Source organism: Capricornis sumatraensis, chromosome 9 (assembly GCF_032405125.1).
Source record: "Capricornis sumatraensis isolate serow.1 chromosome 9, serow.2, whole genome shotgun sequence".
Lineage (NCBI taxonomy): Eukaryota > Metazoa > Chordata > Mammalia > Artiodactyla > Bovidae > Capricornis > Capricornis sumatraensis.
In genome coordinates, this window is record NC_091077.1 from 30,046,078 (window position 1) to 30,059,248 (window position 13,171).

The window sequence follows — 13,171 nt, forward strand, 5'->3', positions numbered from 1 at the left end:
AGTAAGGAGACTTAAAGAGTAATCAAAAAGCTCCCAGCAAACTCAAGTCTAGGATCAGATGGCTTTCATCAATAAATTATTCAAAACATTCAAAAAGATTTAATACCAACTCTTCTCAAACTCTTCCCAAAAACTGAAGAGGAAGAAAACCTTCCAAACACATCTCATGAAGACACCATTACTCTGATACCAAAACCAAACAAGGACCCCCATTAAGAAAAAAAACAAGCCAATATCCTTGATGAGGGCTCCCCTGGAGGCACGGTGGTAAAGAATCCACCTGCCAGTGCAGGAACCACAGGAGACTCAGGTTCGATCCCTGGGTCAGGAAGACCCTCTGGAGTAGGAAATGGCAACCCACTCCAGTATTCTTGCCTGGAAAATTCGATGGACAGAGGAGCCTGGCGAACTACAGTCCATGGGGTCACAAAGAGTTGGACACAACTCAGCGACTGACCACGCACATCCTTGATGAACAAAGCTGCAAAAATCCTCAACAAAATATTAGCAAACCAAATCCAGCAATACATTAAAAGAATCATCCATCACAATCAAGTGGGATTAATTCCAGCGATGCAAGAATGTTTAACATCTGCAAGCCAATCAACATTATACATTATAATAACAAAATGAAGGATAAAAATCACATGATTATCTCAACAGACTCAGAAAAAGCATTTGACAAAATTCAATTTATGAATTTGAAAAATTAATTTATTTTTTTTTAATGGGCAGAGGATCTGAATAGGTATTTTTTTTCTAAAGACACATGAAAAGGCACATGAAAAGGTGTTCAACATCACTAATTATGAGGGAAATGCAATCAAAACCACAATGAAAGATCACCTCACACCTGTCAGAATGGCTATTATCAACAAGAAAAAAAATAACAAATACTGGAGAGGATGTGGATAAAGGGAACCCTTGTACACTGTTGGTGGGACTGAAAATTGGTGCAGTCATATGGGAAATAGCATTGAGATTCCTCAAAAAATTATGAATAGAACTACCATCTGACCCAGCTATTTCCACTTCAGGTATTATCCAAAGAACACACAGTGTGAAAAGACACATGAACCCCTAAATACTGCAGCATTATTTACAATGGCCAAGAAACAGAAATAAGCTAAGTGTTCATGGACACATGAGTGGATAAAGAAGATGTGGTGCATATACATGAAAGAATACTACTCCACCGCAAAAAGAAGGAAGGAAAGCCTGCCATTTGTGACAACATGGATGGACACTGAAAGTCTTATGCTAAGTGAAATTAGCAAACAAGGCAAATACCACAAAATTTTACTCATGTGTGGGATCTAAAACAGACAAAATGAATGAATACACAAAATAAACCAGAAAAAAACTCACAGATGTAGAAATTAGATTAGTGGTTATCAGAGGGAAAGGGAGCTGGGGGAATGAGTGAAATGGGTAAGGGGAGTCAGCTGTACCGTGATGGATGGTAAATAGAAATGTGGTGATGATCACTTTGTAGTGTGTACAGGCATACTTAGGACATATTCTGGGTTCAGTTCCAGACCACTGCAATAATGGAAATATCAAAATAAATTTAAACAGAATTTTTTGGTTTCATGGTGCATATAGAAGTTGTGTTTACACTATACTGAAGTCTATTAAGTACGCTGTAGCATTATGTCTAAAAACACAATGTACATACCTTAACTTAAAAACCCTTTATGGCTAAAAAATGCTAACCATCATCTGACCCTTCAGCAAGTTGTATTAGTAACATTAAAGATCACTGTACACAGTTCACCAGAACAAACATAATAATAATGGGAAAGTCTGATGGTGGTGGTTTAGTCGGTCAGTCAGGTCCGGCTCTTGAGACCCCCATGGACTGTAGCCTCCCAGGCTCCTCTGTCCATGGGATTCTCCAGGAAAGGATACTGAGTGGGCTGCTATTTCCTTCTCCAGACACAAGAATCGAACCCAGGTCTCCTATTACAGGCAGATTCTGTACCAACTGAGCTACAAGGGAAGCTCCCATTCAGAAAAGTCAGAAATACTGTGAAAATTGTCCAAATGTGACACAAAGACATGAAGTGAGCAGACGCTGTTAGAGAAAAGGCTCCAAGGACTTGCTCTTTGTAGGGATGCCACAAACTTCCAATTTGTAATTAAAAAAAAAAAAAAATACTGGTGAAGCGCAACACAACAAGGAATGCCTATACAGATGTCAAATTATAATGCTGAAACTTTCAATAACTTAAAAAAAAAAAACAACTCTTCAAGGACGACAAAGAAAAACAAATTGGAAAAAAGATTTAGGCCATATTTATTTCATCCAAGTATTAACTGTAACTGAGTAAGTATTTCTCAAACACTCTCCCTAATATTCAAAGTTATATAGCCTTACTTCTATTCTTATTAACCATGAACTTCATTGTGGAGCTCCTTGGAATTAAGCAAAGTAGAACTGACCCTTGAAAAACACAGGAGTTAGGGGCACTGACCCCACTGCACAAAAATCCACATATAACTCATAGTCGGCCCTCCATATACGTGTTTCGGATCCTCTGTGTCTGTGGTTCCATATCCTCCCATCCAACCAACCTTACATCATGTAGTATTGTAGTCAAAGTGTTAGTCATTCAGTCTTGTCTGACTCTTTGTGACCCCACGGGCTGTAGCCTGTCAGGCTCCTCCGTCCATGGAGTTCTCCAGGCAGTAATACTAGAGTGGGTAGCCATTCCCTTCACCAGGGGATCTTCCAGACCCAGGGATGGAAGCTGGGTCTCTTGCATTGCAGGCAGATTCTTTACTGTCTGAGCCACCAGGGAAGTACTTACTATTGTACTTACTATTGAAAAAAATCCATGTATAAGTGGACCCACACTGTTCAAGGGTCAACTGTGTAGTGTTCAGACTCTGTCATCATATAATTTTGCCTTCCTCTCCCTTCCCACCATACCTTCCATTCTAAGGCCCAGATTTACTCTGCCTTGCTATTTTGTTCTAAGGCTGCATTTCAAAGTTTTCTACACTAGTTCTGCTATCCAAATCACCAACTTTTCTTTTCTCCCAACCTTTAAGTCTCCCCTCTTCAAATGTGTCTATTAAGCATAATTCAAAGTTCATAACTATTCACATAGAATTTCTGAATTGAAAAGACATATACATAAGTGAATTTATATAAGCCAACTCATTGTTGGCAGTTGTACATGTACATTCAAGCAAGGTATACACATAATATATCTGGCTTTCTAAAATAATACTGAGAAAGAGATCAATAAAGGAACAAGTGAGAACTGCTTCCATTTTCTTCAAAACTTCCTTTCTTTAATGGTTTCAAAGAGTCTCAAAAATATTTATCTCTACCTTATCCAGATGGCTAAATTCCATAAAGGGCATTACATTTCATTGAGTAAATTAAATATTTAGTCTCCAATATGAATAGAAATACCTCAGCTTTACCATTCAACATAATTTTACCTTAAAATGACTCAGCACAGATCTCTGGTGGACAAAAAAAAATGATCTAACTCTAAATAACTCTTTGAAATACATAATGCTTCATGAGTCAATGAATGCAAAAACTTCTTACATAACTACTAATATAATGGATAATGTATTTCAACACAAATTCTGTCATTGAAGTACCGGATCAGAGTTACATATCTTTTAAAAATCAAGAGTACAAAGCAAAAAGCAAGCACTGTAAAAGCCAAACTAAAATTCCATTTCCCAGGTCATGGCTGGGCAGTTTTCTAACAGTGAGCAAACAAATCAAATTGCTATGAATTAGGAAAAGCTGCAACTAATAAACAAGCACCAAACAAAACAACACAACCACAGTAATATAAATACGATACGCAAGACCAGAAGGGAGAGGTGAGGGACAGGAGGGCAAGAAGGAAGAGCGGCTCTGGAGAGATGGTTGATGACAAAGAGTAATGAGGTTTTAAGTTACTAGCTGTGTCTCCTGATCAAAGTTTTTTGGCTAATAAAAAGCATGAACACGATCCAACTCAAGGGGCAAAAGCAAGCTTTTGTATTTGTTTTTATATCCAGTGAACTTTCAACTATAAACTTAGAGTCCACCTAATTTCAATTGTTCTAAAAGCATTTTTGAGACTACTACAAAAAGTCATTGATTGTGGGCTGACAAAAGTTACTCTGATAACTTCTAACATCACTAATTTTCAGTGATGCTTATTAGCATCCCCAACACTGGAGACAAGTATATTTTTTCCCAAGAAACGCTCAAGAATGGGTAAGAATACGAAACTCACACACTACTTGAAAGTACAACTGCACCATCTCTCTCCCAAAACAAATTTCACACTTCATTTTATATTTCAGCATTTCACTTATGTGATAAAACACCATCAATTAAGTCACAAAATAACATATGGAAATCCTACACTTTTAATACTGCTTGGTACTTCAGTTCCTTATAGGTGGGCAACAGTTAAGCATGTTATTAAAAGAATCATTGTCATGATGTTTTCCATTTTCAGGTCCCCATTGTTCATGTAGGAAGGATGAGAACAGAAGTAGTGGTAAAGAACCCATCTGCCAATGCAGGAGACATAAGAGACGTGGGTTCGATCCCTGGGTCGGGAAGATCCCCTGGAGGAGGGCATGGCAACCCACTCCAGTATTCTTGCTTGGAGAATCGGCATGGACAGAGGAGCCTGGAGGGCTACAGTCCACAGGGTTGCACAGAGTCCGACATGACTGAAACAACTTAGAATGCACGCACATCAATATTAACATTCTTATCAGGAAATTTAAACTCTACAGATCTGATCAAGAAAAACTCAAATCTGATTAGAAAAACTAACTATAGAATTAGCACATAGGTTATGTTCTTTTCCAAGGAAATTTTTTTGCTTTCAGGCATTCTTAACTTTTAGAACCAACGCTTACACTCCTAGCTCAGCAGTTCTCAACACATGGTCTCCAGCATTCAATCTTCCTTCTTCTGGTGACACCACAGTCTCCCATGAGACAACCACCTCTCCCTATTCTCGGCCCCTGGATTTCAGATAGTGCCTGAGATGAGCACAAGATGCAAGTCTGGGCAATCAAATTCAAAGTGACTAAGTCACTAGATACAAAATAAGTACGATTCAGTCCCAGAACTTTTATTTTTTTGGTGCTATAACTTTTTTCCCCAAAGTTCAAACTTTTACCCAATTAACAATGCTGTAGTAATTTCAGGTGAACAGTGAAGAGACTCAGCCATATGTATATACGCATCCATTCTCTCCCAAACCCCCATCCATCCAGGCTGGCACATAACACCAAGCAGAGTTCCACATGCTATATAGTAATTTTTTGTTGGTTATCCATTTTAAATACAGCAGTATACACATGACCTTCCTAAAATCCCTAACTATCCCTCCCTCCCCACTTCAGGCAACCATTATAATTCGGTTCTAGAACTTTTGCTGAAATTTTTAGTTGAGATATTTTTATAAGTGCTAAGCTAGGCTGTTGGTAAGCTTCTGTGTCATTTCATAAGGGCCAATCAGAGAACAAAGCTTACACATTTGCTTACACACACAGAGCACAGAGACAAATTAAAGAACGTCTCTGGTGACAGTACTGCAATGTCTTATAAACAAGTCTTTTCCCTGAATTTACAGTACGTGGTCAATAAACTCCTTCCCCCCCCCCCCCCCACTTAGCTTCTTAGGGCTTTCTGTCACTTACTAGTCCTAACTAATATGTATAGTTTCACATATAATTAGTTGTATCCCCTTATTATTTAAATCTCAATTGTCAGTGATAATTTTGATAAGTCCTGGAGGACTGTCTGTATCAGACTCAAACACGCACTATAGAAAGTTTATAATGATAAAACTATTATTACAAAATGTCAACTTAGTGTCCCCACAATGATGACTCATTTGGAAAGCATGCTCTAAGGAAAAAGAAAAGAATGCAAAATTGATAATATTAAGAAATGTACAGCTCTACCAAGTAGAAGGTAAACATGAGCTTACAAAAAGACACCTGAAAAAATTCCATTCTGTTGAATCTGGGAAAACAAAATATCCTTACTTGGTAAGCCACTGTACATATAAAAATCATTACAGTTAGTAGAACAGAAATGAAAAGTGGAGCTGAGAGAAACATTAACATAAAGTAAATACAACGTAAAATAGGAAATTTTCTCATTAGTTTTTTTCCAATGGAACAAAATATCCATTCTCACTTAGATTTATAGTTTATGTAAAACTATACTGGCATTAATTTCCTACAGCCACTGTAATTACTACACATTTGTAGCTTAAAATAACAGAAATTTACTTTCTCACAGTTCTGGAGGCCAAAAATTTGAAATCAGTTTCAACAGGCTGAATCAAAGAAGTTCTACAGGACAATCCTACACTAGGATTTCAGGATTCCTTGGCTTATTGGCCATATCACTCCAATCTTGGCTTCTGTAGCCACTTGGCCTTCATAGCCACTTGGCCTTCTCTTCTGTTACATAAATTGTTCCTCTGACTCTCTTTTACTGTGCATTTGGGGCCACCCAGATAACCCATGTGCTGTAGTCCATGGGGTCACGAAGAGTCAGACACGATTAAACAACTGAACTGAAGAGAGATAACCCAAAATAATCTTTACTCTCAAGATCCTTAACTTATTCATACCTGTAAAGTCTTTGCTATAAGGTCACATTTATAGATTCTAGGGACTGTGATATGGATATCTTTTAAGGGGCCATTTTTCAGCCTATTGCTATGTCATAAGTCATTTCAGTAACTATAATACCACCAAAAAGGCTAAGAGTCTGGAAACTATATGAACTTTATATTCCCCAATTAAATTTTTTCACAATGTTCTCTATTTCTATTGGTACCAACACAAAAAGCTCCAAAAATGGCATATTTAAAATAAAAAAGGAAGACTCTAGTGAGTAAGAAAATAACCTACTAACCATGGCCTTAAGAAGTATTACTTTTAACTAAATTTAACATAGTATTCCTTGAAACTAGAGTTACTATCATGATAATTCATTTTATTACAAATTTAAAAATTAAAATAAGACTTTACCTCCAGATCCTAATTGCTTGTAGAATCTGTATTCCAAATGTAGCTGTGGTGCTCTGGATTTCATGGGCTCCTATTTAAAAAAAAAAAAGCAACAATAAAAAATATGTTATTAAACTATCACTAGGCTCCAATTATTACAAATGTTACAAATCTTGATGTCAGCTCTTATATAGTGTAACACCCTATTAGGTATCCTTGCCTCCCTAAGGTTAAATCCAGATAATAATCAACTTTAAGTACAATGTAAAATAAATTAATGCCATAAACATATACAAGGTTAAGTGGCTATTAGACAAGCATTAGGGAAATCTATGTTTGACTCTGTGACCCTGAAGAAAAGTATACTGTTAATATTCTTGACTAAGGCAATGATGGCCCTGATTCTATTTCTCTTGTTCCCAGGAATTACTGTGCCCTCTACACTATATATTTCTGATGGAAAGGTTCTGGGTTAAAGTGACATTACAGAAAAGTAAAAAAGAACAACGATGGAGATGGGAAAATTTTGACAGTAGCAACAATACATTTTTAAAAAATTTGGTGGAGTACAGCAGTCTAGTCAAGGCTATGGTTTTTCCAGTGGTCCTGTATGGATGTGAGAGTTGGACTGTGAAGAAAGCTGAGCGCTGAATAATGGATGCTTTGAACTGTGGTGTTGGAGAAGACTCTTGAGAGTCCCTTGGACTGCAAGGAGATCCAACCAGTCCATTCTAAAGGAGATCGGTCCTGGGTGTTCTTTGGAAGGAATGATGCTAAAGCTGAAACTCCAGTACTTTGGCCACCTCACGCGAAGAGTTGACTCATTGGAAAAGACTCTGATGCTAGGAGGGATTGGGGGCAGGAGGAGAAGGGGACAACAGAGGATGAGATGGCTGGATGGCATCACCGACTCAATGGACATGAGTGTGAGTGAACTCCGGGAGCTGGTGATGGACAGGGAGGCCTGTGTGCTGCAATTCACGGGGTTGCAAAGAGTCGGACACGACTGAGCGACTGGACTGAACTGAACAGCTTACAGTAAAACACACGATTTCTAAATATTAGGCTCATGAGCTTTGTAAACTGCAACCACTAACTCAAAAAGCCTTTAGCACTTCTCTATCACCTTTCTCTCAGACTTCTATCATCTTTTGATTTGTTTTGCCTGTTGTTGGATTTCATGTAAATAAGACTGTACGATATATGTTTCATATGTATGTGTCTGACTTTTCATTCAACATCATGTTTTTGAGATTTATACCTACACAGACAAACACACACACACTTATAGAACATAAACAGAAGCAAAGTAAATTTAAGATATAAATGTGTGAAAATAGTTGTAGGAAACAAAATTATAACAGAGTAATAACACAGGAAAAGTGAACAAGATCCAACAGGAAAGTATATAACAAGCCAACAAAATTTAAACAAAACCAACAAAACTTCAAGAAGTACAAAAAAACAAAAATAACCAAAATTTAAAACCAATCTGTCAACACACTAACACAACAGCAAAAAGAATTGGGAAACTGGGAGACAGAAAAATATCTAAAGAATGAGAAAATTTTGTAGAATGTATCTACATAAATTATACAAAATGCATTATGCAGGAAGAAAAAAGAAAACACACACAAAAAAAAGATTAAAGAGCTGGACAATATAATGAGGACTAATATGCAACTGATAAGGAAAAAAGAAAGAAAAGTGAGCAGAGACAATAACTGAAGAAATCAATGTGAGAACTGATGAACGATAACAAACCAGAGAGTCAAGAGGAATGTGAATTCCAAACAGAGTAACTAAAAAGAAATTTATACTTGGATATACCATAATGAAATAACCAACGACAAAGACTTCAAATAAGGAAGCTGTAAAATCCCAGTGGAACAATTATAATCATAAGATTATTATAAGAGAAAACAATCAACTTAGATCTTGAGAGGCAGGATGGCAGGATAAAGGCAGAGGCACTGAATTAAACTGTGCTGGGTGTGAATCATAAATTCACTACTTGCTAGATTTACTTAATCTTTTGGTACTTTTCAGTCCCCTTGTTTACAAAAGATAGATAAAATATTTTCTCATTTTATTTCTATACACATGTATATGACTTAAAACAGCCCCTTCCATACAGTGGAATTCTTTAGTTAACTATATTAAAGTATATAACCATAACATGTAATAAAAAGATACCCAGGTAGACAATCACAAGTAAAATACATAATTCACTCAATCACTAATATTCCCTAGGTAAAAACAGTAACCCAGATCTATCTACTCTCTAATTTAGTAGAGTCAGTTCAGCTTGATTCCAATACCTTACTAGCACTAAAATTTTATTGTGCCACCATACAAGAAAAGGCACCTCACCATAGGATGAATTTTTCATTATTCATGAATGACAGGTTATTATGTAACTATAAACAAGATACATAATAACCTGTCATTTGTTGTATGGCAGAAGGCAGGAGGAGAAGGGGGTGATAGAGGATGAGATGGTTGGATGGCATCAACTCAGTGGACACGAGTTTGAGCAAGCTTCGGGAGTTGGTGATGCACGGGGAAGGAAGCCTGGCATGCTACAGTCCATGGAGATGCAAAGAGTCATGATTGAGCGACTGAACTGAACTGGACAAACAAGATATGAGAGTGGTGGCTGAGATCAAGTTAACAAATTAACCTGAAGCAAACTATCAATATGAACTAGGGTAACATTGAATAAGTGTGTAAACCTTTATATGGGATATATAACAAAACTGAAATGAGTCCCTAAAGTTTGCTCTCTGAATGAACACCACTGTCATCAAATAATGCCTTTGTACCAAGGTACAAAAATAAGATAGTACTGAAGGTATACAGATACAACATTTTCAAGTGGTTACTTTTAATGCAGGTTCTGAACAAAATTATGTGGTTTTCTATAAACAGACAATAGATACAAACAGACAAACATATAAGATAAAAAAATATATAAGAACATTATATATATATGTATATACATATAATACACATATAAATACACACATACATACATACACACACATGCAAATATTTAGGAAACTAAGTACCAACCATGGCTTAATAGTTTATATGAAAAATTTTCTATCTTGCCAATACATTTTTGGATGAATCTGAGGCAAGCATAACTCTATACCATACTTCAACCTCAAAACGCCACATATAGATATAAAAATACTTTCAGTTCTCCCAAAGAATATTGAATAACAACATTATTATATGTAGTTCTGATCACTGTGCTTTAATAAGGGGCAAATCAAGGCAGAAAAATAATGTCAAAAAACAAAAGAAGAAAAAATAAATAAATAAAGGGGACTTCCCCATTGGCTCAGTGGTAAAGAATCCACCTGCCAATGCAGGGGATGTGGGTTCGATCCCTTGTCTGGGAAGATCCCACATACTGTGGAGCAACTAAGCCCATGCACCACAACTACTGAGGCTGTGCTCTAGAGCCTGGGAACCACAACTCCTGAGCCCACACACCACAGCTACTTAAGCCTGCTCGTCTAGAGCTCATGCTCTGCAACAAGAGAAGCTGTCACAACGAGAAGCCCACGCACCACAACCAAGAGCAGCCCCTGCCCACAGCAACTAGAGAATGCCTTCCCATAGCAACAAAGACTCAGTTTAGCCAAAAATAAATTAATAGGTTCCAAAAAAAAAAATCTTGACATAAAAAACAAAAGGCAACAGTGATACAGCATGAAGGTAAACTAAAACAAGCGACTTGTATGTGTATACATAGGAAGGCTAACAGATGACATAGTATATGTTTAGTAAGGTATCAAAGATGTCAACAGGGTAAACAAGTTTCAAATCTGAAAATAACTGGAGCTAAGGGTCACCAGTTAATGACTGAAATTGACAAGTAAAGGTGAGCCTAGCATGGCTCCTATTTTGACATAAAGATTTATTTGCCCTAACCTATCAGTTAAGTATTATTCACGTGCTCCCGTGAGTGGAACTACTCACTACAAGCCATCAATAACAAAGATTATAGGTGTTGCCATCCTAGTGTGCCACGTCCACTCCCAACACTGGCCTAGACCACGGGAAAAGAAAAGTCAGCAGTGCCCATTCCTTGCATCCTGGCCTCCCTATTGTGATTCACACAAACTAACTCCCTTTGTCCTGACTACACACTCATGAGGGAACCTTGTAAATTTCTTTTTGTAATTTTAACTTAATATTCTATGTAGATCAGCCTACAGAAAGAAAACATGATTTATACTGTTGTGGGCATTCTGGACCCATAATAGTAAAATACCTTCACTGTAAGTTAGAAATTAACTCTTCTGAGAGACTTACACCTGAGAGCTTGATTGACTGAGTGAATTGATGGATACTGTGAATCTAGTTCTGATTAACAGTGACAATTTTAAGGAGACAACCTAACCAGATTTTCTGTCATAAAAACCAAGGACCAAAACTTAAACCTAGGTGAACTCATGCCAGGTAAATGCCAGTCCCAACTCACATGTCAGTGAGTCCATCTCAGTAGCACCACAACCCCTTCTGTGCATTTTTATTTTCCAGTAAAAATAGACAGCATTTGTTCCAGTGAAACTTGGTTTACACTCACAAATATACTTAAACTGTGCTTATTAACTTAAATCACAGTTTTCTATCTTATCCCCAAAGTTTTGGTTTTCACTTTCTCCAACTTGAATAGGCTCTTCCGTAGTCACATCACCCTAATAACAGAGGTTACATTGGCGGAAACAAGATCAAGACTGGCAGGCAGGCTGGGGAAGCCAAACAAGCCATGCTCAACCTCAGGGAAACCTGGCAGGCAAACCAAATAGTAAATTTGCACCAGAACAAAGTTATATGTCATAAAAATTCCCAGATACCAACTACACCAAGAAAAAAAAGCTGCCTTACAGCTGTCATACCAAGCTTCTTTAGGACTTCAAATCAGTCCCTTGGAAGTTTGCTTTCCTGGCTAACCTCCACTCACATCAAGAATTTCTGAATCCCTGAAGGTCAAGCAAGACCCAGTTTTACCAAACATAAAACACAAACAGGAAAGATTTTGGAAGCTACCTGGAAATACATTTCCAAATAATGTAATCCTAAACACTAAAGACACTTTTGTCCAAATGTTTGAATCAGGAAAGTTAGAATGTTCTAACTTCTAGCATATTAAAAATGCCAGTACATCAGCTTCTGCAAATTTGAAGCAGTGCCAAATTTTAAGAATTCAATTCTATAATGCTCCCACAGTAAAAGAATTAAGTTATTGTAACACAGAAAGACACAGATATCTTACATGTACATTACCATACACTTGAGGGGCACGATGATGCTAGAAGCTTAATAACAAAAAATCAGTTATGCCTCATACTTTCCAAATAAACACTCAAGTTACAAATGATATGGAAAAAACTAGTGAAAATGCAACTTAATCATTAAAGAAATAACAAGAAAATGATTGAAGAAAAATAAGAAACATGAACTTACCAATTTAATGGCCACATATTCATTTGTATACAAATTTTTCCCTTGAAAAAGAAAGAAAAATGTCAGATTCTACCAGAAGTGAATTTTTAAAGATTATATTATGTAAAACTGCTCTGAGAGGATAGGAGGAGAAGCACAGAATACATTTAAATAAAATATATATTTTTGCTTCCAACTATTTAGCAGAAACCTCAATAACAGGGATATATTTAAATTTATGATCAACTCAGTAACATTTAGTATTTCACCTGGATTCAGAGAAAAAAGTAAGACTAAGAAATACTTTAGCCTATTTATTTTTTTAAAAAATAGAAAAACTCTTATTTTGTTAGAATACTGTGTACCACTTAGGAAGTAATCAATAGGCAAACACACTACTAAGTTTCAAAACCAGAATGGTATATAGAAACAAGACTACACAATTCCTTTTTCAATCACCACCTCATTTTAAATCCTTTGTTATTATTGGATGTGATCTTAATAGGGCTCTTACATAATCTAGTAAATGTACAGAAAAATCTGGAATACATTTAAAATAAAACAAAATTTTAGAAATACTATTCAATAACTGGCTTTGACAAACTAGTTACTTTGAGGGGAAGAAGTGTTATTAGCAACTTACCTTAAAACCAAATTAAATTCCAGTTATTTTAAGAGTTAGATATAAGCCATA

General features: G+C 36.6%; 1 protein-coding gene across 3 annotated transcripts in view; it reads right to left on the minus strand.

Moving 5' to 3' along the window:
* The window catches only part of CSNK1G3 (casein kinase 1 gamma 3), an 85,332-nt gene that overhangs the window by 62,426 nt on the left and 9,735 nt on the right, over window positions 1–13,171 (minus strand). For all 3 annotated transcript variants that reach the window (XM_068979435.1, XM_068979433.1, XM_068979434.1), the window contains exons 2-3: window positions 12,499–12,539; window positions 7,036–7,105 (exon numbers count right to left, since the gene is read on the minus strand). In XM_068979435.1, coding sequence (XP_068835536.1) covers window positions 7,036–7,105; window positions 12,499–12,539 — 111 coding nt within the window. The remainder of the gene's footprint in view (window positions 1–7,035; window positions 7,106–12,498; window positions 12,540–13,171) is intronic.